The 25,157-nt window shown below is 54.6% G+C and overlaps 5 protein-coding genes across 5 annotated transcripts; 3 read left to right on the top strand and 2 right to left on the bottom strand.

The window, feature by feature from the left end:
* The first annotated feature begins 66 nt into the window (after window positions 1-66).
* On the top strand, window positions 67-1,296 carry B0T26DRAFT_706984 (uncharacterized protein). Its single transcript, XM_060441837.1, has one exon. It carries the CDS (start codon window positions 267-269, stop codon window positions 1,104-1,106), a length of 840 nt encoding a protein of 279 aa, XP_060299541.1. The 5' UTR covers window positions 67-266; the 3' UTR covers window positions 1,107-1,296.
* Window positions 1,297-3,096: 1,800 nt separating this feature from the next.
* On the top strand, window positions 3,097-3,319 carry B0T26DRAFT_706983 (uncharacterized protein; the record flags this gene model as incomplete). Its single annotated transcript, XM_060441836.1, has 1 exon — window positions 3,097-3,319. A coding segment is annotated over one exon (223 nt), but the record flags the coding sequence as incomplete, so codon positions are not given.
* A 911-nt stretch (window positions 3,320-4,230) lies between these two features.
* Window positions 4,231-8,120, bottom strand: B0T26DRAFT_750877 (uncharacterized protein; the record flags this gene model as incomplete). The annotated part of the gene is made up of 8 exons (XM_060445291.1): window positions 4,231-4,267; window positions 4,440-4,607; window positions 4,724-4,866; window positions 5,121-5,210; window positions 5,265-5,410; window positions 6,413-6,553; window positions 6,618-6,900; window positions 8,070-8,120. 8 exons carry the CDS (start codon window positions 8,118-8,120, stop codon window positions 4,231-4,233), a joined length of 1,059 nt encoding a protein of 352 aa, XP_060299539.1.
* A 323-nt stretch (window positions 8,121-8,443) lies between these two features.
* B0T26DRAFT_622758 (uncharacterized protein) lies at window positions 8,444-9,234 on the top strand (the record flags this gene model as incomplete). The annotated part of the gene is made up of 2 exons (XM_060436103.1): window positions 8,444-8,876; window positions 8,990-9,234. Coding segments are annotated over 2 exons (678 nt in total), but the record flags the coding sequence as incomplete, so codon positions are not given.
* A 2,331-nt stretch (window positions 9,235-11,565) lies between these two features.
* Window positions 11,566-21,302, bottom strand: B0T26DRAFT_811927 (uncharacterized protein; the record flags this gene model as incomplete). The annotated part of the gene is made up of 9 exons (XM_060447294.1): window positions 11,566-13,035; window positions 13,267-16,582; window positions 16,613-18,052; window positions 18,092-18,682; window positions 18,992-19,058; window positions 19,095-19,814; window positions 20,075-20,143; window positions 20,175-20,952; window positions 21,023-21,302. 9 exons carry the CDS (start codon window positions 21,300-21,302, stop codon window positions 11,735-11,737), a joined length of 8,562 nt encoding a protein of 2,853 aa, XP_060299537.1. The 3' UTR covers window positions 11,566-11,734.
* Between the last annotated feature and the right edge of the window lie 3,855 nt (window positions 21,303-25,157).

Raw genomic sequence — 25,157 nt, 5'->3', positions numbered from 1 at the left:
TACCAGCTTCCCGCCCTGCTCCCTGCACTGCTCCGGTCCGACCTCGCCGTGATCGGTCGAACCGAATTTGTCTATAAGGTCGTGTATGGAGAGGAGCCGGAAAAGGTGGCCGCGTTCAAGTTCAATCCCCACCCCAACGTGCTCGGCGGCTCCGTCTGGCAGGAGATCCAGCTTCTAGCGCGCCTGGCGCCTCACCCACGGATTATGGCCATCGATTCGCTCGTCCTGGAAGAGATCTCTGGCGCCAGGGCGTCGTCGGCTTCACTATGCCCTTCATACCGACACTGACGCTCAAGGATCGCCTCCCACGCCCGTTCAAGATACGCTGGCTACGCGAGTTGATGGATCTCGTCGATGAGCTCTACTTCGAGTACGGAATCGTCCACCAGGATATCGCGGGCCGTAACCTATTCATCTCCGATACTACCGGCTCTATCCTCTTGTGCGACTTTGCCTTCTCCGCCCAGATTGGTACGGTCCGTCATGGCCAGTCCGTCTATCTCGGAGAGATACCTAGGTGTAACGACGTTAAGGGCACCATGTTCTTCCTCTACTACCTCATCACCCGCGATCCCCAGTACTCGCGATACCTCCTCAGCGATGTCGACGAGAATACCATTATGGACCGCCCCAAGTGGGTCAAGCACGCCGGCGTCGAGCTCGACTACGACGTCGACACCTTTTATAACGAGCTCATGGCCTGGGTGCGCAAGCGCCGCGACAGCCCCAAGCTGGCCCACTACACGCTAGCGCCGCGCCACTTTGAGATACCCGACCCGCCCGAGGACGGCATGGAGGGGTGGTACCTCGGGCGCAGCCACACCATGCGGGAGATGGAAGCTGGCCGCACGACGTTGTCATGGGAGCGCCCGCCCGCGTCCAAATGGGACAAAAGCCGGAAGCTGCTGGCCACGGGAAAATACGCCGACGAGCGGCCGCCCGTCCGTTTAATGCACGTCCCAGATCCAAAGAAGGGATTTCCGCAGATGGGCATGACGAACGCGGCGCTGCGTGGACAAGACAAACGAAAACAAACACAGGACGTCGTCGGGACGGAGGATGAAGCGGAGGCATCGAAGCGACGAAGAGAGGAGGCTGACGAGTAGATTAGGTATCCAACGTGGTTGGGGGACTTGTGATGTGGGGCGCGATTGTTTTCCTTTTGTCTCTCTTTTATTCTCTTTTGCTTTCCTGTTCTTTTTTTATCTTTCTCTCCGTTCTTTACCTCCTGTGGCTGGCTGCCAAATCCGCTGATATGTGAAGAAGCCGAGTGCCTCCCACTCTCTCCTTCTGCCGAGCCTTGAGACAGACTCCTGTAAACAGAGGTCTCTGCTCCTATCAAGTTGGTTGAAATTAATTGGTTGATCCAAGCTAGAATGGCACGTTTCTAATCGGGGCGGTACAAACTTGGGGAGAATGTGACGCAGCATAACACCTTTCTTAGGCCTTTGTCTAACGAGACGGCTCCTAGTTTGGTTTCCACAATGGCTATCAAGACGCGACACAATTTTTGACCATCGTAGCGTGGAATTTAGCAGATAATCACGCCAAAAGCTCACATGCTGACCGTGAGAACATGACACGCGGGCCTCATTCTCGGGTACGTGCTGGTGTGGAATTATTAGAAGGGGTTTGACAGCAGAAAACTGGGTCCCATCCAGTCATACCGCCTTCGCAATTCTGCTATGGCACCAGGGCTGTGTGCTCCTAGAATTACGTCAGGCCGCCAAGATCGCAAGCAATCGGCAAGCCGAAAGGAGGGACGATTAGTGACGATGAGGAAAAGCGGTGAGGCTGGCCATTCTGTCGTCATTGTCACTGACGTGAAAAAATTTAAGTCTGGAGTCTTGCGATTGAGGAGGAGCATAGGCCACTTTTCACGGTCCTGTCCGCGAAGACCATTTGCGAGGTAGTACTGAGTAGTGGCGCAGTTTTCATGTCACGTCCCTGTGCCTCATCGTGGCGTCCCAGGGGCTACCGGCCTTTAATGACCTCGGTCCCTGAGCCGGGAATGGCGGTCCAGGCGCAGGGGATGGGGCGAAGTTGCCGAGCCCGTCGGCATTCCGATGCGCTGCTTCTGGCCGCCCGACAACTGGGCGGGTACTGACGGGCCTTGTCCCATAGAGGTAGATCCATTTCTCCTTTCAGAAGGACAAGTTCAGGGCGCGGAAGCTTTGAAGAATCCATCTTGTTGGAGTTTGTGATGTCTTCGCTTTGCCGACCTAGGAATGTTGTAGTTGAGCTTCGGTCGGCTGAATTGGTTACCGTACGCAGCCAAGGAAGACTCGGATTGATTTTCGCGATCGGTAGGGCCGGTGATTCGGAATAAGGTCGGTAGAGCTGGGTAATTTCGACGATCGAAATGCCGTCGAAATTGAGGAATGTTCAGCTGGTCGAATATGCCCATGAACTAGGGGTGCAGTACGGTAATCGCTAGATTACGAAGGTGCTTTAGAGGTCGCGCTTACGCCTCACGCACGCACTAGGAAAACACCAACCAATCGCTGGATTGACTATCAGCTGGGTAATGCTCGCTCTGGAATGCAAAGAACGGTTGTGGAAGTAGACGAGAAAGAAGGCTTCGTAACCGGTGGCAGTAGACAATGGAAAGGTGCTTAGAATAAAATTGTGTGGGCAAAAACTCCTTGGTGGGGAAACAGCCCAACACGTGCCCAGCAAGGTCACCAGATGAGCAGGAGCGATCACACACTAGGAAGATGCCAGGTCCCACTCCCAGCGCCTACCTTGGCACAGTGGGCTCGAAGCACAAGACGAAACTATATCGGGTGTCTGAAGCAAACTCGCCGAGCAGTACGGGAGCGAGAAACTCTTCAATGATAACGAGACGAGAGACGTGGTGCTCTGACGACGAGGGCCGGGGGGCGAATGACAAAATCTTGCGCACTATTGCACATTACTATTCGCATTAGGGGCGGGTAACAGGACAGTCGTGCCCACCTTGCAGAATTAATTCTGTCCGAGCTCCGAGCAAATTCTAAAAGTAGAAGTAGCAACTACCGCATCGGCTCACTTGTAAGAGAAGGTAGGTACGCCTGATCAAGGTGGTCACAATGCAGGCAAGAAGGTAGGGGAGCAATGACTTGTATTGGTGTAAGACTTCAACCTGGCCCTCGCAAAGGAAGATGGGCGAGGGCCATTGTTTATATACCTGCTCAGGGGTTCGGCCCGGGCATCAGTCTGCGGTCGTGGCGCCACGGCGTAGCGTATGCCAGCTGGCAGTGTTCTAGCCAGTTGGTGACAAGTGGTGGGCGCGCACCCTGTGCGCGCAGTTGGTGTTTGGGGTGTCCTTTTCCTTACATCACTTCCGGCCCCCTAGGCTAGCCTACTTGCCGAAGCAAGTCGACAAACCCGAGCTCTCTTGTCTCACAGCACATCACATGGATGTTAAAAAACGGTGGCAGCCGGGCTTGCTATCGTGGCTAATGATTTGTGCGTCTAATTATTTGATACAGCCATTGACGATTATTAGGTACCTGGCTACCTACCTACCCCCCCAAGGTTCCGTACCTGGCAGAGCGTCATGGCCAATTAAGTACCCCGCGCGCGCACTATCTTCTTTCTTCCCTGTACCAGTTCCGCCGCCTATTCCATCTGGCACGTGTTGTCGCCGGTGGCATCGTGGGTGGTGAAGCCGGTGTCGCCGTACTAGAACTGGATGTAGTCGTTTGTGTGCCCGGCGATGATCTGCAGCGGCTTGGCAGGTCAGGCGCGTCGATCTGCACTGCGACCCATCATTGATAGGCAGGCCGACCGTCTGCCGCGTAGGCGGCAGGTAGCTGTACAGCACGGCGCCGTCCCAGCCGGTGATGTTGATTGAGTAGGCGTACAGGTTGTTAGCGTCGTCCCCGCAGCTCCACAGCTGCATCAGATCCATATCGCAGCGCGTCGTGCCCGCGTTGGCCGCGGCCGACTGCGCGTACGACTTAGAGGGGTTCTTGTAGGGGTCCGTCGGCAGCTTTTCCGGGTAGTTCAGCCCCGTCGTCGCAGCTAGTTGGGCGTGTCGCTGCCGGACCACCACGGGATACCCACGATGGCCTTCTGGGTCGAGTTGCGGCACGACCGCGCGTACACGGCCCGGCCCTCGTCAAAGGAGGCGCCCCCGTTCGAGATGAAGTCCGCGACGATGCCCGCCACGGTGGGGCTTGCCATGCTGGTACTATTAATGGTCTCATATTCGGTGTCGTCAAAATTGCTGACCGATGCGATTTCCTAGCCCGGCGCAAACGTGGTAACGAGATAGCCGTAGCTGGATGAGGACGAGCGCCGTTAGCTGTTATCGACCGAGCCGACATACATGACGGAGCCGAAATGCGCGGCGTTACATGGCGAGGGTCTCTTTGCGTTCTCCATCCTTGTCCCGTAGTTTCCGGCCGCAGTCACCACTACAATGCACTCTCTCAGCATCGCGGCATTTTCACTTCATGGAGGGCGAGTCGCCTAAGCCTAAAGACATGTTGATGACGGAGCCCTCGAAGCCAGGGACATTACTAGCCCTGTTTTGCGTATGCTCCTCGATGACATCGTTGATGGCCTTTTGCAGTCCATGCGACGACCCCCCCTCGCTCATGACCTTGAGGCTGATGAAGCTAGCTTTGGGAGCTAGGCCCCATTTGTGAAAGCCCGCGATGCCTGCAACGTGCGTATCGTGGCCATCCGTGTCAGCCATGGTCTCGGACCCCCCCCCCCCCTCGAGGTAGGGGACTTGTCAGAATCCTTGAGGTTCTTAATGTTGCGCGCTCTCGACAGGCCCGTGTCGTGGTCCAGAAAGGCGTCGTGCATCGTCCGGATGCCCGTGTTCAATATGTAAATATTAACACCTTCGCTAGTGGTCGGGTAGCTCATCCGCTCGTGTTATTGTCAGACTCCGGGATGGAAGGCCGAGCTTGGAGCCGGCCATGGCTATGGAATCGAACCACGCGCCTTGTCTCGTCCACACTGGCGGTTACCCTGGCTGCTGCCACCCCTCGACACCGGCGGCGGTCCATCATCGGGAGGAACGTTTGCAAGCCTGCGCTCGCTTACCTTGGGCTCTAACTCGATTATCTGGTCCTGCTCGACAAAAAAAACGCGCGCGTCGGCCCGCACGTGTGAGTGATCACGTTCTGCACGTTGACTCCGTCTGGGAAGAGGACCCAGTACGAGTTGTCGTTTTTGTAGGCATAGAATGTCTTGGCCGTCGCCGACAGGTCCTGGTCAATGGTTGCCCAGTGCTAGGCGAGGCTGTGGCCCTCAGCAAGCTGGACAATGTACGAGTTGGCGATTCCCAGGCCGTCGGCCGCTTGTACAAAGGGAGCAGAGCCTCCGACGGGCCGCGCGGGGAAACCCGACTCGCAGCCGCCGATGGCCCTGTCGCCCTCCAAAGCTGCTCTCGGCTCGGCTAAGGGAATCTCTGTGCTGCAAGGAAGTTTAATCGCGGCTTGGTCCCATGTTCTGGGACTGCTATGTTATTGGCAACAAGGCCGTGCGTGCTGTTGAGCATATAATAATCTTTGCCGCCACCTAGACTGTTAAACCGGACCTTGATCCAGGGGTAGGTGGGCGATAAGTCTTGTGCGTCTGGTGTTGAGGCTTTCAACGTCGGGATCTCCGCTCCATCTTGGATCTAGAATATGCCGGATGTGGGTGTCAGTCTATGGCCGATAGAGCCGGGGGGGGACCAGCCAGGTGCATACTTCCGTGTACCAAAAGGGATTGTTACACTGTCTCGATATAAATCCCTCCCCAAACATTTGACCTGGCTTCAGGTATCCGAAGGGATACTGTGCTGTCCACCGCGACTCGAAGGTCTCGTTGCCGTTTTGCCAAGTACCACGGCACACCCCAGCTGCAAGACGGCGGCAAGGTCATAGCAGTTCACGTAGCTGTGTTTAATATCGAGAAGGTTGACCCATGTGTCGAGGCAAATACTCCACCAAAGGGGCCCATGTCGTGGGCGTTGCCACTATAGGTGAGGTGCCACTATAGGTGAGGTGATTCTAGAAACTGCCCATGCCGAGTTCCCGTACCCCTAGACCTAGGCGACTAGGTTTCGGATGTAGAACACCTCAGGTTGGAGAGGGGTGATGGGGCGCGGGTCAAGGTCTGGATCCGTGATCTTGAGAAATGACCATCGTTGGACAAGGACGGGATACGAGCTGCCAAAGTCGACTTTGGAATCCACTTGCTCATTGGGGGGATAGAGAACCCCTGGAGCAGGCGAGATCACAAAGCTGAGTTCCATCCGAGTCAACTGAACCGCTGGGATGGCAGGATATTCCGCTAGCACGACGTATGGGTAAGCCGTATTTCAGAACAGAGGCACGCAAATACAACCATTATCGACCAACGGCTAGACCCAACCTTGCGGCCTGAGTAGCACATGGTCCTGCAATGACAGCAAAAGTGCATGTACCATATTCATCTCGAATCGTCCACGCCCAGTCTCCGCCCGCATGAAGGGGGACGGCGAACTTGTAGTCACGATCGTTGGGGTCTGCGAACGGCCTTCCAGCCACCAGTCGAAATTTTTCCACGATGAGAGTCTGCGGCCAGCCTGGTTCAGCAGTCAGCAACGGGGCATTGGAGCATCGGGACAAGCCCGTTGGCGCCCGGCAGACTTCCGTAGACAGTGCCTCTGTTGCTCCTCCAGTATCCTTCAATAGTCCCGCTGAAGACGAAGGTCACGCGGAGGGGTAGGCGCCACAATGGGTACCGAATATCAGGAAGAAGGATCGTGACGGGCAAGAAGAACCCATCACCCGTCACCAGCGAGCCTTGGACGTTATCGGCGATTGCCGGGCTCCAAATCGTCAGGGACCCAGCCGGTGGGGGCACAACTTCGTTGCCCAGCGAGTCGGTTGTATTGACGCATGGCCCGTAGACTGGATGGTATGTCCCGGCCTGTATTCGGGTGACAGAGATCTAAAGAGTAGCAGCCATTATGAAGCTTTGGCCTCCTCTCGGAGAAATAACGGTTGGTGGATGACGTGGAAGATATGGGGGGTGCGGATAATGTGAAATCTAAAAGAAAAGGGGCGGGGGGAAACGCCGAATATCTGGTGCTAGGGATGGTTGCAGGGATTTGGTGGCCTAGATTGCTTGATTATTCTTCTCTTTGCCCATTCTTGAGATTCTTGGCCCTTTATCCTTTACATTGAGGATGTCTTCTCGGACTGTAGGCTCCCTGCTCCTTGCCCCGGTTACCGCCGCGGTCGCCGCGAGCAGGCGGGGGACTGTGAGGCTATTCACAGTTCGTTGTGCCTCCGTAGGGGCGTTGTCCCTGGTGTTTTCCTGGCCCCTATTGTCTTCCTACTCCAGGCTAACGCCTTCCCACTATGAGGGTTAACTGCGAATAGAAGAATTGAGGCCCGAAGCCTGGCTAGTCGATGTCGATGTCGACGGCGCTATCGGGGTCGGTATTAATACCGTTAGCAACGGAGCCGTAGATCGGGCTACCCGGGGGTCTAGGGCGAAGGCAGTCGAGGCGCTTAGCGAGAGGATAAGTATAGACTGGCTCCCTAAGTTACAGGGCCTATTGTCCATTGTTAACGGCCAACACCGTTACAGCCGCCTTAAAGCCGCAGCCCTTCTTTATGGTCTCCGACTCGCGAGAATGCGCCTCTATGGGCCGGAATTTTCATAGAGGGAGGTGAGACTCAGCCAGCTCTACGCCGGTGATCTGGAGGTTCAGCCAGCCCTACGCTAGTGATGGACGGCGACTATAATGCATGATGTATGCTAGTCTAGACCTAATCGGGGGCTGACTGCAGTGGTCTCGGCCGCCCGCCAACGAGACGAGCCGCTCAACCGAGCCTCCAATCACGAGCGTCAATATTTCCTATCGCCATCACCGACAATGCAACTGCTCGCAACTTGTGTGACCCTTTTATTGACTCAAGAGGGGTAACCTGACGGATTGGGTTATTCGCCCGAGCTCGTCATGAGCTGAACTTGCCAAAAGCTGAACTCGCAGTTCCAACTTCAGCTCATCCTCCGACGCCTAGACCGCCCGAAATCCATCGCATCGCACACATTAAGCGGCAGCATCACCAGTGTCCATTTAAATTCACCATGTGTGTGGGAATTGGAGTGTCTTCGAACGCTGCTCGAGGAACCTCCATGATTCTAGTTGTAGACTGGGACTTGACGGCTTGTACATTCGAACACTCTCCTATCTGTGAACTCGGGAAAGTGAGGGAGTGCTATCACACTTGTCGCACCGAGAACTGCCAGCTCTCAATCCTACGGGGCTCTCAGTACTATAGAATATAAGGAGGCTAGATCTCGCACGTTTTCAACCTCAACCTCTTCACTCAACAGACACAAACAAACGAGCCCAACCATCGTCAGCTCCTCGTACAAAGACACTTTGCCAACGCCTTCCTCTTCTTGACTCTTTGACATCCTTCAGTCACGACACCCCAGCCACTCGACACCATCCACGATGGCCAACACGTACGAAATCACCATCCTCAATGAGTCCGGCGCCGCGCAGAGTTACCTGCTCTTTGCCGCCGCTCCAGTAGTCACTGGTACCAACCTCGACGTCTTCTCCAGCGTATTCATAGCGTCACCGACCATCGTAACCAGTCCCAGCGGCTCGAGCTCGACTACCTTTACCATCACGCGCCAGTTTTACGCCATCTGCGGCACTTCGGTGCAGAACTTGCGATTCGGTGTTAAGGTGGCTACTAGCTACTACGATGCCGTTACCCTGGGCTCCGTCGACATCAATACGGGCAAAACAACGCGCGGCACGACCGAGCTCTTGACTACTGAACCGGGCGTGCATTTCGTGAATCCTGCCCCGGCTGCAGACGCGCCTGTTGGTGCATACACGATCAACACTGATTCGACCTTTGGGGTTCCCGATCCCAGTAAGCTTTTTTCCCTTCCCCCACCCCCCCACACACACATACACACACACTCCTCAACCTCTTGCTCTCCTTCGCAAATAAATATATACCAATTAATACGCGACAAAAAAAAGATAATACCTTCACCGGCCTTGGCGGTCTGAATATGAATGGCAAAGTCGTGCCCATGGCGACCTTCCTCGCGGCACCATTGACAACCTACAGCATCAAGCCCGTGTTCAAGTACTACATCACCGCGGGCACGTACTCGCCCGGAGAGATCATCAACCCGTCGTCCATGGGCATCACCTACCTCGTGGACTTCACTAAGCGGGTCACCAATTCGATAACCCTCGTCCACGACAGCCACGGTGGGTACTACGAGGCGAGCAGCCAGGCAGCGCTGCGCGCCAAGGTCCTGCGCCTGCGCGACGACAAGGTTGCCCAGCTCGGCTTCGACGAAGTCGTGACCACCGACTACCTTTCTGCTTCTGAGCGTCCTCACCGTCCTGTTGATGAGCACAGTCCTGAGTCTGACCTGGCACGCGAGCTGCAGGATGTGTTTTCGAAGTTTCTGAAGGCGGTGGGTGGCGTAAAGGGGGGACCGGTGGCTAAACTGGGCAAAGAGGAGGAGGGGGAAGAGGAGGAAGCTTTGTAATTGAGGTGAAGGACGGTCAAGTAGCCTGCGTCGTTTTGAGAGACAAGTGAGGAGTGTTGCCTTTGTTGCTTTAGTTTCGAAGCCTTTGTTGCAGTCTCTACTGTTTGCGATGTGAGGTGAGAATTGCTCGGTTAGCTGAATAGTCCAGAGTAGTTTTAGTTAGATTTGATTTGCATAGCTATATAGTTGCTGAAGAGAATATGCTGATTTTTTTACTGCGCTTTGGAACTGCTGCTCTTTTGATCACAAGTGACAGTGACGAGGGGATACTTGGCACGGAACAAAAAGGGGGCTTGTTTACATGCAGCCAGGAGGGGTTATAGCTCTAACCTCTTGTAATCTAGCTTTCTTTTTTTCCTTACACACCATACGGAGGTTACAGGCAAAAGTTTTCACAGTGGGTCGGGTACTGGCAAGGGTCACGTTCAGGGACCCACTGTCCCCTCCGATGTACCAACGCGTCGCGCGCAGCTGTCAATTCAGAAAGGAATATACATTCCATTGGCATCAATGACAGCCTGTTGCCGTACGGGCATTGTATCTACACACTCTCTAAGGAATTCCTCAGGGACCGCTTCCCATGCAGTATTTACTGCTTCGCGCAGTTGGTCGTATGACATCTTTGCCGGGTAGTTGACTGCAATGTAATCCTTCATCCAGTTCCATGCGTTCTCGATCGGATTAAGATCAGGACTATAGGGAGAATGGGTGTAAACAGGAATCCCTCGAGCTGTAAGCTCTTCGCGAGTGACCTGGGCAGTATGAGGAGAGGCATTATCTTGCATAAATACCTGGCCGGGATGAAGTGTTGGATTCAGCACTTCAACTTTCTTGACTCCTCTCTCCTCCTTGTTCTTTTTGGTCCTGCCAGAGGGCCTCTATTATAGTTGTAAATGGTGGCAATGGTGGTGGCAAAAGCAGCCACACCAGCTGAACTGGCCACTTCATTTCAGCTCCCCTGAGCCTCTTTTCACCTCGGATGACCACACCAGAGCTCAGCTGGGATGAGCTCTATTCCACATGCAACCCTTGTCCATCTGACAATAGCCAATCCAACATGAAGCCGAAACCACGCATCAACAAGAGGGATAACTCTCTCCGAGTACTTCTCTCCAGTGATCGATCCCCAGTCCTTCTCCCAGAAAAGAGCAGGCCCTTTTCCATGTTTTGCTGAATATGAACCCCAGAACATCCATACCTTTGGCCGTTGTTCACGCTCAACGATGCAAGTCGGGTCGTATGCCTCGTTTTGACGGCGTGTAACCCAGACCTTTCGATGGGTACCAGTAGTTACCCAGGTCTCGTCGGTCCAGAGGATTTCGTAGTATCGCTCGAGAGGCCAGTGTACACGATCGAGACCGTTGTCGAGGCGGATTTTTCGGTTCTTCTCGGTAATCGGGGGCTTTCGGTATGCAACATAGCGTTTGAAGCCAGCGTTACGAAGGGCGTAGCGGATGGCGTACTCTGAACAGCTCCAGCCAAGGGCAAGAGGAATCTTCGAGTAAGGCATTCGGCGAGAGGCTTTCGAGGAGGTAATAAAGGTGATCAGATCTTCAATCTGATCGGAATTGAGAAGGCCAGGTCGACCAGAGCGTTTCTTTGGTGTAACATTTGGAGCACTGGAAGCATATCTAACTTGGTTGTAGGTCAACCCAAGCTGCGTAACTATTTGCTCGTACGTCAAGCCAATATTGCGGAGAGTTTGAACTTGAAGCCGCTCATCGCGGGAAATATCAGGATTCTTGAAATGCTGGCAGGGTGGCGTAGAGGGGGGATCCGAAGCCATTGCAAAGGTGGTGATGGTTTTCTGGATTGACAGCCGTGCGCGACGCGTTGGTACATCGGAGGGGACAGTGGGTCCCTGACCGTGACCCTTGCCAGTACCCGACCCACTGTGAAAACTTTTGCCTGTAACCTCTGTACCACCGCTACAGTGCCCTGGACTTCAGGGCCCTATAGCTGTAGTAACCAGCCACACTTTAACAGATACGAAAATAGATAAGGGATTAGATTCTAGGTAGTTTTAATTAATCATTTTTATAGTATTAGTGTGTCGTGCGAAAGCTCAATTGGGGTGGGGAGAGTGGCCACTCGCTATATGTGGCCACTCGCTATGCAATTACGTTACTCGAGAGAATTCACGATTACACTCAACTCGATCGCCGTCAACTATAGGCGATTTTTTAACTAGTAACCTCCTATTCCCTAGTATAGTCCTCCCTCAAGCCTCCTCCTTAGGAAAATCCTTCTCCGTTAGAATCTCGCCCGCCAAGATCTTTCCCATATGCGTCTTCTCAATTCCCATGCGGTCCCTCCGAAGCTTCTGAATCAGCACGTTCAAGAACATAATCGGGCTCGTCTCAAACCTGCATCCCGCATACTCCCCCTCCTTCCTTCTCACGAACCCATCTGCCGCGATCTCCTCGTCACCCCGGTTCTCCGTGTACGAAAGCCCCAAATACCGGCACAGCGCGACGTAGTGCTGATAGCTTCGCAGATAGAGTTGTCCTGCAAAGAGGTTGAGCTGCATGATCAGCTCGGGGCGGACCTCGTCGCTCGCCGTCGCCGGGACCGTGTAGATCTGGAGGTCTTCGAGTGTGCGGAAGGTGAGGCTCGGTCGGGGCAGGTAAGCGCGGAGCATGGCAGGGCCTGACCAGGGCCCGAGCTGCTTGAGCTTGTTGGCCTCCCACTGGCTGATGACCACCATGTGCGACTTGGAGGTGAGGACCCACTGGACCGGCCGCTGGTACATGTCCGAGCAAAAGCCTTGACCCCGCTCGTCGACAGTGCGCGCGTAGTCGATAGTGATCAGCAGGTCACTAGGGAAGTTGGATACCCCGGGAGGGAAGTATTGGACGGCGCTGCTCTTCTCGAGGGCCTGGAACGAAGGGATGAATGCCGCGCTCGCCAGCCTCAGCTCCCCCGTGCATGCAAAATGGATCACGTCATCGTGCAAACCGTGTGGTACTGGAGCCATCTGTGGCGGACGCTCAATTTGTCGCTCTTGTTCGATCTCCAAAGCCAACTCGCGTTCTTGCTCCTCCTGAAAATTGGCAGACTGGGCCGCCGAGACCAGCTTGAAGCCTTCAGCTTTTTGTTTAATAAACCCGAGGTGCTGTTTCCCAATGTCAGATGGACCCAGGGCCGCCGTGAGCTTTTCCAGGAGAGTGGGAGGGCCGGGGGGCTGCATCGCGGCCGAAATGGGCCGGTATCGGTGTTCCAGCGTCCGGGTTTCTGGCTCGGCGTAGTCTTGCGCATCTCTTTGTGAGAAATTTTTCTGCCTGGCCACGCGATCCCAAATTGTTTCTTGATACAGATGTCGGATGCCTTGATTTTCCCAGAGAGGGATACTGCGAACCTCTTCCTCCCACGTTTCCGAGATGGCCCATTCAAGCACGTCGACGACGGCGATGCTGTGACTGGGATCCACGCTACAGGTGGTGCGGATTCGCTTCTGCATCTCTTGTGAGACGCAAAACGTGACCGACTGACCGTGACCAAGCTTTCTCATTCTCATGCATGCTGTTGCCATGGTGTCAGTCGAGGCTACAGGGCTCTCATGAGGCAGGAAGAAGAACGTACCTTGGATAAGAGTATCCTTGGTGATGGCGGGCCCCAACGTGACGGCGGCCCGATACCGATCTGGGAGCCGGAGGTCGGTCCCTCGTGTGTGTGCTTGGTCCAGGAAGACCAGGCAGCGCTCTGTGTTGGAGGTAAAAGGGGACGTTAGAAAGGCATCAACGGTGCCGTCGCGAGTGAGAACGGACAGGTCGTCGTTGTCTTCAAAGTAAATGACGGCATCTGTTTCGCTGGCAGGGGCGCTCTCGAGCCAGTGTTTGGCCAGTTGGGCGTTGCTGCACTCAATGATCTGAGCACCAACGTCCAGGATGACCCTCATCCCCTTTTTGGTCACGGCATCAAGAAGCGTGTCAAGGACGGATAGCTGGGACGGCCCCCCACCCAACTCTAGCACCTCGTTCTCATTCCTTAAAAGGCAATCCAGAACAGCCGCATTGGTGTATCTTTGATCCGGCAGGTCAAGAGCTTTGACGGCAAGAGGGAGCACCCGCTTCGAGTCGATGGTGCCACTGAAGCCGGTCAAGGGATGGGTTTTTGGCTTCGCGAGATCCCAGCCTGAGGCCGACAGCTTTGAGGGGAACTCTTTCATCTCTTTGGCAAAGACAACCTTGGACAGGTAAAAGTCGACTGCCGGCTTCACATATCGCAAAGCAGGAAACAAAGACTGCCTACACCGATCTTGGTCCTTAAGATTGACTCCAGAGAAATGGCGGAGCGTGGGAGGAAGGGCCAGAGCAGCGGAGGCCCAGATCCCGTACTCTTGGTCTGCGAGATCAGATTTGCTCAGAAGCTCGAGACTGGTGAAGAGCTCGTCGTCGGCAAGGCCGCGATAGTAGTAGCTCAGGCAAGTTAAGACGATAACGACATCTGGATGGCTGAACTCGGAACGTGGGGACGGCATGTCCTTTGCTCGGAATGGGACAGCGAGCATCGTGGGTGGACGTCGATCAGGAGCAAGTCCATAGTTGACGCGGTACCGCTTCTGTCCCAGAGCAAACAAGAGGATGCCCTTTGCGAGAAGGCCCCGCAAAAGAAGCAGCCCCTGTTTGGTCTTGTTCTCTCCAAAGAAGCCGTTATCTGCCTTTTCGACGCTCGAAATCTCGTCTTGGGAAAGATTTTCCTTCAACATGTAAGCCAAGATTGCTCGTCGCACGCTGGCGGTAACGTTGTGAATTGGGAAACCCGGTAGTCCAAGCGCACAAATTTGGTGGGCGAGGGTCTCAACGAGATTCTGTCCTGCAGCATCCTCTAGGACTCGGATTGTAGGAAAGCCCCCCGATTTGTCCTGCCGTTCTTCGAACAAAAGTCCTTCAAGATCACCGCCTCCTGATTTTGACCGAGCTAAGCGCTTCACGACGTCACGTAAAAGCTCCATCACTGCTTCAATCAAGATCCATCGTTCCGGGCTCATTTCGACGGGTTGCTGCGATCCCATGGTGTAAATAAGTTCAAACTTCACGCTAAAGTTCTCGTCACTCTCGTCGACAATGTCTCTTGACACTGCCTCGAATTCTTGGTAGAGCTGGAGGATGTCGCCGCCCATGGTCGGATTTTGCTGCGCCTCATGCCAAATCTTCTCAATTCCCATCAGCTTGAATGACAGCAGGTGTTCAGGCTGCACAAGCAACACGCCTCCTTCTTGTTGGCAGGCCTGGATCATGGCTCGGACACTCTCTACTTGATCGGGAGACAGTCGGATAGATCTCGAGAACGGAAGATAGAAGACCCGTCGGTTAATAAGACCGCCCAATTTAGCGATCAAGGTATGCATCATCTGTTTAGATTGCGGTTTGGCCACCACGGCCCGAACGACACGACTGCCGTCCGCCAGTGCTGAGGCAACCAAAGGCACGATGACCGAGGACTTGCCTTCGCCCATGTTCAGCTGCATGACGGCACCTTTGCCGCCAGGGGGCGTCGTCATGGTTGCTGCAATCTTTTGCTGAACCGGGCGGATAAGGATGCCCTGCTCAAGCTCTAGGAGAAGGCCCTCCGGGTGGTTGAGTGGGTCGAACTCGTCGTGGCTTCCCAAATTCGCCAGTTCGCGCTGAAGCTCACGCTTGCGATTAGGGTTACCAATAAAACTCGCAAGGCGCTTAGCACGCTGGAGGTAAACCAAGCTGAGGGCGTAGTTGACCAAGCAACGTTGCCATTCCCTCGAAAGGCTGCCCCAGTGCGCCCTCGCCAGCCGCCCGAGAGTGAACACAGGCGAGAGACGAGGATACATTCCCGCAGCGAGACAGAATTCTCGTGCCACGGAACCACCCGTCAACGCCTTGTCGATGGCGGCTGCGATCTTGTTTGCAAGCTCCTTCGCGGTTTGAGCGGTGGGACTGGGATCAACTCGTGATACCGTTCCTGCCGACACGGCGGAAGAGACGCCAATGCTTTCAGCGCTACCACGCAGCTCCTGTATGTAAGCTCTCTGATGGTTTTGTGAGGCCTTTTTCCACAGGCGCTCGAGGAGGGAAGATACGGGTCTCGCTTGGTCCTGCATCGCCTTCCCCGGAGACTCTGCGGAATGCTGGGCTACACAGTGCGCCAGCTTGGGACGGCCGAAGCTGGGTGCTGGACACGAAAACAAGGAGCTCGCACTGATGAAGCGCTTGCTCAAATCCGGAAGCTTATCGGTAGGAAGAGGCCGTGTCTCTGATATCTTTGTTCGGTCTTGTGCTGGCATCAAATCCGTTTGTCGCAAGATGGCCGCCACATCGTTAAGATAGCTGAAAAAGTCGTGGGACCGCTTGGCTGTTCTCGCAAGATCTTGAACGAACTGCATGATGCTGGCGACGTCCATATAGGATCCATAAGGCTCACCAGCCGGGGTTTGGAGGATCCATGCGCCATTCAGCTGGGTATTCAAGTCGTCGACAAATCGGGACTTCAATCTCTCTGACTCGGGATACCACAGATTGTGACGACGTGTGATGTATGCCCGATTCTTTTCCCCGTGATTCCGGGGAAGCCGCCATTCTGGGCACTCTTCCCTCCTGTGAGCCAGCCGACTTACAACTTTGGTCGCATCGCCCTTGAATGTCGCTCGGGTGATGGCAAGGTTGAAGGACGGCTCTGCTGGTGGGCAGACGGAGGTACTAGGCTCTGGCATGCTCAAAACCATCAGCACCTGAACGATCTCCCACTTGGCGCCTGTCGCATATAGCAGAAAGGCCAAAAAGAACATGATTCGGTACTTGTTCTTCTCCGCGGCAAGAGAGGTGTGCAGGTTGCACCAAAATTCCCCAATGGACTCCAACGGTGGCCGGAGATTCTCGAGATTGACTTGTAGGCTGGCCTTTGTCGTTCCGCTGAAACTCTCGCCTGTCACCTGGCGGATGATATCTTGTATCGAGCCCTGCGGACTAAACAAAGAGCGCTGGACCCCAGCGTCAAGGCATCGCGCGACAAGGCTAGCGCGATTGCATTCTTTTGAGGGTCCCAGGTGTCGCCCATCTTTGCTGTGATACCAATGGTCGTACTCAGAGAGATTTTGCTGGTTATCGTTGCAGCTTCCACGGCCGACTTCTGCCCCGAACTCAGATACGCGAAAGGCTGCGTTTCGGAGTCTAGCCCGCTCCACAAGCAGCCCAGACGACTCACCCCGAAGTCTTGGAGCAACAGCTTCCTTGGTAACGTCAGGGAAGATTTCGCAAAAGGATTTGAAGTGGTCGTGGATCGCTTGAGCCATCTGCCAGAACGCATCGTGTTGAGATAGTGACAGGAGGCTGCTGTTCCACTGCACGGTTTCCATGACTTGCAGGTGGTCCGGGTAGTAGGCTCTTTGTGGCGAGAGATCCGCTATGGCTTGAAGATAGTCGGCGGATTTTGCGTCCAGATGCTGAAATGAACGCAGCGCTGCGGAGCCCAAGAGTCTCAAGGCCTCCTCTGTGCCGGTCCTACGGGTCAAGGGATCGGGGAGACAATGCGATGTCAAGGCATGCAGATAACAGATCAGGAGCTTGCTTGAAAGCGCACCACTGTCTGAAAGGAGACCGAGGGTTGTATTTGCCTCGAAGATGTGATGCCGAATACGATTCTTTGAACTCGGGTGCGCCAAAACCTCCACGTGGTCACCAGCGATTCTTGGGGAGAACCCGCCCTGGGGAATCAAGACAGTCTTTGGCCGCGTCGAGGAAGGTTCTGCCGGCCCGAGAACCAATTTGCTTTTGAGACCGATCAAGGTCCCAATGCCCTGCGACTTTTTGACGCACATGCCCGGATAATTCTTGGATTTGAGGACCGAGTCTTCTCTAGCCAGGGTGAAAGAGAGCGAGAACCTCGGGAGCTCCACTTCCAGAGAGTCAACATTTGAGTTGAAGATGCAGTCGATGTTGTATTTGGATTCCAAAGGCTCCATGATCTTCAGGATCTGTTCCGCAGTGTTACTGTATGGATCAATCACACGACATACTCCTTTGCTCAGAATTCCTGAAGACAAGGCCCAACTGTCAGGCACGGACATCCATGGTTGCTGCACCGGGCGGAACTGAATAACCTGGTTGGACAGATTCATCCAATGCGAATATCTCTTCACGAATGTAGCCGGTAGGTCTTCTTTCAGGTATTCGCAGGGTATGTACTCCCACATCGTCGGCGATGCGTTGCCAAGGGGTGAGATGTCCCTCGAGATGGCTCGTATGACCAGCTTTCCGTCGGTCATGGCGAAATGAACACCCCATCCCATCTGATCCCGGCGTGCTGAGAACTGCATCTCGGGAATGGCAGAGGGCATGACGTCCAGAATCTGTCTGCCGAAGAGTTGAATAAACGTCGGATGAGTCTGGTAGGACTCTGGGAGCCGAGCAAGGGGGTGGCCGTTCACCAGCACGAGCCCTTTGAGCAGGTTGAATGAGACTGTCATTGGACCATCCGGCGTGTCGGTATTGGAGACCAGGACATGTCCTCTAGGCAGCTCATCAACCTGCCATCCAGAGCGGGACGGTGCGTACTCGCTCCAAAAGATCTTCATGGTCGTGTCAAGCCCGCCGTTCCCCCGGCTCACAACCTCCTCCGTGACAGTTGTGTAGGACAAGTGGGAGATTCTCTGCCATCGATCAAACAAACACCGGGGGATTCTCTCGGATGGAACTCCGTCTCCAGGGAGGTGATCGTGGACGGAAGCGGCGACCTCCGTATATATCGAGAGATTGTCCCCAGAATTGAGGACCGAGTGCAGAGGCTCTGCCCCAACGTCAAAAGTGATGGCGCAAATGAGAGACGACATCAAGATTCGTCGCGACAACGAATCTCGGTGAGAAACCGAGACGTTCTCGTCAAGCTTCCGGACGAGCTCCCGGACCCAGCCAATGGAGACTTTTCGAATGGCGGCCAAGAGCTCAAGGATTTCATCTGAGACCCCCTTGGAGGGCGAAAGAGAGAATAAGCGTGCACTCAAGCGTGCGATGAGGCAGAGGGTAGTCTCATTCTGCCAGCTGTCTTGGACTCGAAGGAGCGCTTCCCGCAGAGCCTTGGTGGCCTTTCCGGCGTATCGTTCACATCCTGCATCGGCATGTGCCATCCGGAGGACATGTCTAGTGGCTCCTGGAGCGCCGGCCTCAAGACAAGCTTGCATGATGAGGTCATGGCAGAGTTCCTTGTTGAAATCGATTGCTGGTATGACCAACTGGCAGAGAATATTCGCCCACTGCAATCCAGCACCGGATCGAAGATTTCCGACGGCCCGAAACTCTTCGAGCGACATATCCCCGGGACAGCTCCATTGTGCTGCGATGACTTCGTTGGAGGTGTGTCTTGTGGAGCGGACCCAGTCCTCGAACAACCCAGGTCGCGCATAGGAGCAATCGGGTGGCACTCTCGAGCCAGATGCCCACGCTGCAGTCTCCGGCTTGGTGGAGAGATTTTCATCATAGTAACTGTATGAAGTAACATGCTCAACACAAACGTTCTGCCGCGTAGCCTGGCTGATATGCTGATCGCGGTAGTGCGACTCGTTGGTCCGCTTGACATAACTAGCTGGATGAAGGCGACTCCTGCGGCGCACAAACCGTTGGAGACCAGAATGGGAGCCCGCCCACCATAGTTTCGTGCTCGTTCTCTTGACCGCCTCTCCCCTGAAGACTTTTGTGAGCAGCTCCATGGTCGCACTGCGCCAGAGCCAGACAGTCTTGTCGACATCGATCTCGAAGACGGTGGCCATGGCGTGGTTGTCATCCGCTGGAAGTGGCCACTCAAAAACGCTGATCCGCATTGACTTGATCTGGTCGTCCAACAGGCAGCGACTGCAAGAGTTGGGCTGATGAGTCATGTCTCCCCATCGATCCCTGTTGTCGTTGTGATCCATCCTATTACGCTCTCGGACGTAGCTGTCGTAGAGGTTTCGCATTGCCTCATACTCGCGAATCTTGGCCGCCTTGTCTCGTTCGGCCTTCGCCGTGATTTCCTCGAGTAAAGCTTGGTGTGAGCACGAACTGTGGACATATCGAACTGCCAGGGAATAGGGATCGCCAAAGTTGGAGAAGGCCGAAGGGTAGCTTCCACCTGCTCTCTGCTGCCGGCACACGAGGTATTGCTCAACCGCTTGGAGACGTTGCATCTGCCGCTTCGTGCTTAGAAGCAGTGGCTGGAGCAGATCGGGGGTTAGCCCCGGGTCGTAGTTCAAAAGCAACTTGACGGCGCGTCCTGCGATATCGTCGAGTGCGACCCACAACTCCATGATGGTCAGAAACATCACCGACAAGGCCTCGGGAATATCTTGGTAGGACTTGCTTGCTCTCTTGTAGTAGGCGAAGATCAGATCATTGAGCTGATCGACTTGGGCTTCCGCTTGCATGTGTCCAAAGCTGGTCTGACTGAAGAGAGGGTCCTTGCAGCGTTCCAACCAAGGCCCCAAGTTACAGTCCACCCAGTCCTCAAACTCTAGGAGCTCAAAGTTTTGAACGCCATGGCTCCGGGATGCGAGAGACTGAGTAGTAGGTAGAGTCATCGGCGGCAGGGTGTGGAATGCGGTTGGGTCGCCAGGCCCAACCTTAGCTCGCCGGGCAGGGGCTCTCGAGTCCATCCAGGACATGTAGTTTCGAAGATTGCGCAAACGAAGCTGGCAATCGTCATCTAGCGAGAGAGAAGACAAGCGCTCGAGGGGCAATTGTGTGTTGTCGCTTTCCTGAACCTTTTCCCATCTCCCTTGCAGCACGAGCCTGGCTGCCTCGACCGCGGTCATTGCTTCTCGGAGCCAGGGGCTTTGGCAGGGCGGATCAAGTTTTAAAACTCGACGTGCTACCTTGGCACCCATACAATAGAGCACTTCGCTTCCGAATCCGCGCCGAGTGGCGTCTTGCAACAGTCGGCAATGATGGAACGCAAGAAGAGCTTTGTACAGGACTCCCGGGGATGACCATTCATTTGAGAGGATTTGACCATGCTCCAAGGCTAGGCGGAGGGACACCCGAAGGAGAAGCCAAACAGGGGACCGATGAAAAGGTAGACGAGCGTTCGACCAGTCGACCTGCTCCCGGCTTCGCTTGATATATCGACTGGGTTGGACACGGCAGCCCAGCCCAGCCAAGACATCCATCACCATGCCAGTGACAAGAAATGGAGACATGGTATCTCGCTCCTCTGCGTGTTCCACTCCTCCCTTTTTGGCCTTTGGCTGTGCGTTGGGCGCTATGTCGAGCTCCAATTTCGTCATGACTTCGATGAAGACTGACAAGAAAGCCTCGCTGCTGACCACGTGGAGTTTCACCAGAGCGGCACATTCCGGAAACTCTCGAAGTAGGGAGCCCCTACAAGACATGACCCTGCTATTCGGTGGCAGCAGCTCGAACGCCTCAAAGAGGATGTCCTCTGCCTTCCTTGTGACGAAGAGGGCGGCGTTTTGGGCGCGGAGATAAAACACGATGTGATCTATGGGCAAGAAAGCTAGGTCAGCCATGTTGTCCCGAGACTCTAGGGTGCGTGCGGCTCGGGTGCTTACCTCCATTACTCAGGCCACAGATCATAGCCCTTATTATAGGGGGCGTGATATGCTCTGCTTTGGAAAAGTGCCCCACCATGTCGAGAGCCGGGTTCAAGGCCTCCGATGAGGCTGGCTCTAGCTTTCTGAATCCGAGCAAAGATTTGTAAAGCGACTTTGCCAAGAAGAGTTCATTTTCGAGACTGGCATCGTCTGTTTGCGGGAGGCGAGGCGGCAGAAAGACATGATTGATCGCGTACTCTAGCCCACTAGGACTCTCATCCGACGTCTTGAACCTCATCTTGTTACGAGGACGGTAGAGTTCAAGAGAGATCTGGAGGGGTGGGGAGGGAGGTGGGCGCGGAAACAAGTTGTGCCAAATTAAGAATTGAAAAGAACGGTATGGAATGGGTTGTTCTCTCTAAAACTACAGGCCGAAGGCCACCAGCTATGAAGCGCGATTCCATGTGGGGTAAACCCTAACCCTGAGGATAACTTTGGTGGGGCTTTCAGAATGTGAATAAGGTATGGGCGAAGGTGGGTGGCAAATGTTTCCACTTGTTGCTGATTTACCACCAACCATCTCGACGCTGCCAGCCGGTTCGATGGGTGACACTGGCCGACAGAGGCGCCAAACACAAGACGCACCGAGGCCTACCGCCAGCACACATCCCGTCTCGACCTATGATGTTTTTGCGCCGAGCTCTGTTCCCCTGTTCCCTCCCTTGTGCCAAGTTTTAGTCCTCAAGAGCCATGGAGCGCGTGACGCGCCGTCGTTAGATCCTCGCCCAATGTGGCGGTGAGGAGCCGAACCGTACAGTTGGGGCACCAGTCCTACATCCGCGTGTACGTCCCTATCTCGCAGCCCAGCTTCTCGTCCACCGTGCCGATGCGGTCGGAGAGCTGGGTCGCCATGGATCTTATGGCTGGTTTGCCTAGCCGGACGGTGCCGACGATGCGTTCGCCGACTGGATAGTCTCCGAGATCGTTCATCAAGTCGACAAGTTCGAGGCACTATGTACAGCAAGCCTGCACTCAACAATGTGTCGGGAGTCTGCCGCCATTTTTAGTGGGTTTTGCTGCTGTACGTCGGATTAGCCAGGAGGCTGGCGCCAAGCGCCCCGCTGCGTCCCGAAACAGGGTTGTCTTGGCACACCTCCAGGTACCTTGTACTGTACCCCACCACCAGAAATTCTTGAGCCATAATCGCGGCCTCTGTTTTTTGCTTCCGGGTTCCCGGCTCCAGGGCAGCAGTCGAAAACGGCCCCCGCCTCAGCCTTCAAGTGGCCGCGCTCGCGCGCCTTTGGCGATACGAAGCGCTTGCTCTGTAGTGTCTCAAAGCTCTCTCTGAAGCGACCCTAGTAATGCTGGAGCCATCTACCTCCCGCTGGTCCAGAACCGCCAACAGTTATTCCATCTCCTTTCGCTCCTTTCGCCTTCTTATTGTCACGGTCGCCACTGGGCACATGACATGATAGATTCTATTGGCCGCATTGTATTTAGAGTGTGGTCTGTGCGCGTCGCCACCTACGGCTCAGCACCACCACCTACTGTGGTATGATGGGTAATAAAAAGCCCCATGCCGAGTCAAAAACGCGTAAAGTGTTTGCCCCACCGGTACCTAACAAGGGGGTTTTATTCTTGCACGCGACCACAGTACTTCCCCGCTCCCTGCGCGGTCCCTGCGATAGTTTTCCTTCTTTAGCTTTAAATCCACATTCGTTACTGCATTCAATCTTTAACTTCCTATGCAGGCCGTCACACCTACTCTAGTACCAGGTTTCCAGTAAGAGGCCTTAAGCGACGTAATACGGCGCGCTCATTAGTAGAATCCACGGCAGCACCGCGTCTTAGAATGTGCGTCAAAGCCGAGGCCGAAGAGAAGAAAAACACAAGGGCAAAAGGCAAAGCAAAGCCAAAGGAAAGGCAAAGGCAAAACCGAAGCCTAATGCAGTGGCAAAGGGGAAGATGTGAATTATTTTTGTATCATAATCATCGGGTTAGGGATCGTCTTTTCTAGGATGGAGATGTCGGGACAAAATACAGGTTTCTTACTTTATTTGGGGAAAAAAAAAGGTTCTGAGTGCGTCTCCTACTTCTATCCCCAAGTGCTATGTGAAGCTATTGTGTCCCGGTGTCCCGGGTGCTCCAGTCGAACGAAGCGTGGCGCCCTGAACGTATCTGCCCGTGGCATCACAACAGCCCGTCTGCTGCCGATTCTCAAAGCGCGTTTGGCGGCAGGCAGGAGGCGGCGATGGCGGCAGGGCGCCTAGGCGAAGGTGAGTGGTGGTAGCTAGCGATGGCGACGGCGACGGCGGTGGCGGTGGCAGTGGCGGTGGCGGCGGCGGTTGAGAGGCGCCAACATCCTCTCAGGCGGCGCCTAGTGAAGGCCCCAGTTCTTTATCAAAGTTGACCAACTAATAATAACATCGAACTTGCCCCTCCTTACTAATAATTCTTTTTCTCAAAGTATTAGGCAACTATTAGTTAAAACGTCTTTGAGTTACAAGGTAGTTTTACCGATGCCGAGGCGCCGTCTGAGGGGATGAGAGAGAGCAGCGAAGGCCGCAATGGGACGTTAGCAGAATCAACCCGTTCAAATGTGACGGGCGGGTAGGAGAGAATACCGTGTTAGACCGCCTTTGACGGCCCGGCCAGGAATTTCCCAGCTAGCAGGCTTTGATAGAGGACCCGAATAACCGTGTATAAGGCCATTCAACCTTCCTGAACCATCGAATTCGGTACTTTGGAAGCCATTCCTTTCAGCGCTGGCACCAATCCAAATAAATGACAAATCAATTTGACCTCTAAATAACCGTATTTGCAGGCAAATAAGCCATTTTGGAGGTCAAATTCAGGCCAAATTGAGGGCAGTTTAATTGGCATATTTGTAAATATTTCCCATTGGTTGAGCCATTTTTGGGCCAAATTTTCCGGGTTTTCCTGGAACTAGGGTAGTCCCTGACCAAGGCCAACCCTGCATTTTCTGGTCCCGGGAAAATCCTCGAATGCCCTGAATTCGAATGCCCTGAATTCGAATGCCCTGAATTCGAGTGCCGCTGTGCCGCTGCAATGCAACTATCGCTAACCGCTGTAAACAAACTGCCGAATCCTACCTTCCTATTGCGATTTCCCTGCTTCTTTGGCTCCCGAGTCTTCGATAATATGCCTGCCTCCACCGTTGATGTCACGACCGTCTCGACAAGCCTCCCTACCACCTAGAGATCACGGTCGCAACCTAATAGCCTCTATCATTCGGCATAGACAACGACGATGACAACGGCGTGTTGTTTACTAAGGAAGCATCACAACGGTCGCAGCGTAACCGTCGTCTTCCTGCCCGGTTCGACGACTCAGTTATCTACCTACCCCGGCGCCTGCCGACCGGCCAGATCAGGCCGCCCTCCCTGAACCTTGTTGCCGACCTACAAAACAACCCTCCACCCTCCCCGCCGCCCTCAATAGCTGATCTTGACGACGATCATCTATCCTTTCTTCGAAAGAGCATTGGCCTAGCCATTCAGAAGCTCAGAGAATACGTTGGATTGATGGAGGAGAGCCTAGCATACTGGTCGGCTATGATACTACACCCAGGGCATAAGGAGAAGTGGGTAACCCAGTTCCTGGGCGGTGGGCGGGCCAAAGAAGCGATAAGGGCCTTCTGGGATCTCTACCAGGCCGAGTACGCCGCCATTCCTCTCCCGGTGCCGGTTCGTACGCCTCACGAAGGTCGAGGGAGTCATCTTATTACTCACGACTACCATAATGACCCTGATGACCCCAACCAGAAGGATGAACTAGCTGAATACCTTCACGAAAGCGTCAGGCGGTTGGATTATATACTGGCTTAGTGGAAGGAAAGAAGAGAGCGTTGGCCCCGGTTGTCAATGTGAGGGCCTGGTCCTCCAGGCCTCCCAGACGCTCTGACTAATCAGACGCCAGTTGGGTGGATCCACCCGACCAGCCAGAGCCCCACCTTGAGACGCCCTGGAAGAATCTCGCGAGGGGAGGCTTTTGAGCTTCTTTTCCCTTTTCCCTTTAGTTTAAAATCTTCGTCTATAGCGCCCAATAGAGGAGTTCCGCCCTCATTCCAAGCCGGCCGTGACAGTCAAAGATGGCTTTTGACTTGTTGTCAATACCGTCCATGTCAACAGAG

This window comes from Lasiosphaeria miniovina (genome assembly GCF_030549165.1).
Source record: "Lasiosphaeria miniovina strain SMH2392-1A chromosome Unknown B0T26scaffold_3, whole genome shotgun sequence".
Taxonomy (NCBI): domain Eukaryota; kingdom Fungi; phylum Ascomycota; class Sordariomycetes; order Sordariales; family Lasiosphaeriaceae; genus Lasiosphaeria; species Lasiosphaeria miniovina.
This window is presented reverse-complemented; position numbering and strand designations above follow the sequence as displayed.

Bases quoted from the DNA above. Each gene is read 5' to 3' on its own strand.
- B0T26DRAFT_706984 (XM_060441837.1), top strand. From the start codon at position 267: ATGCCCTTCATACCGACACTGACGCTCAAGGATCGCCTCCCACGCCCG.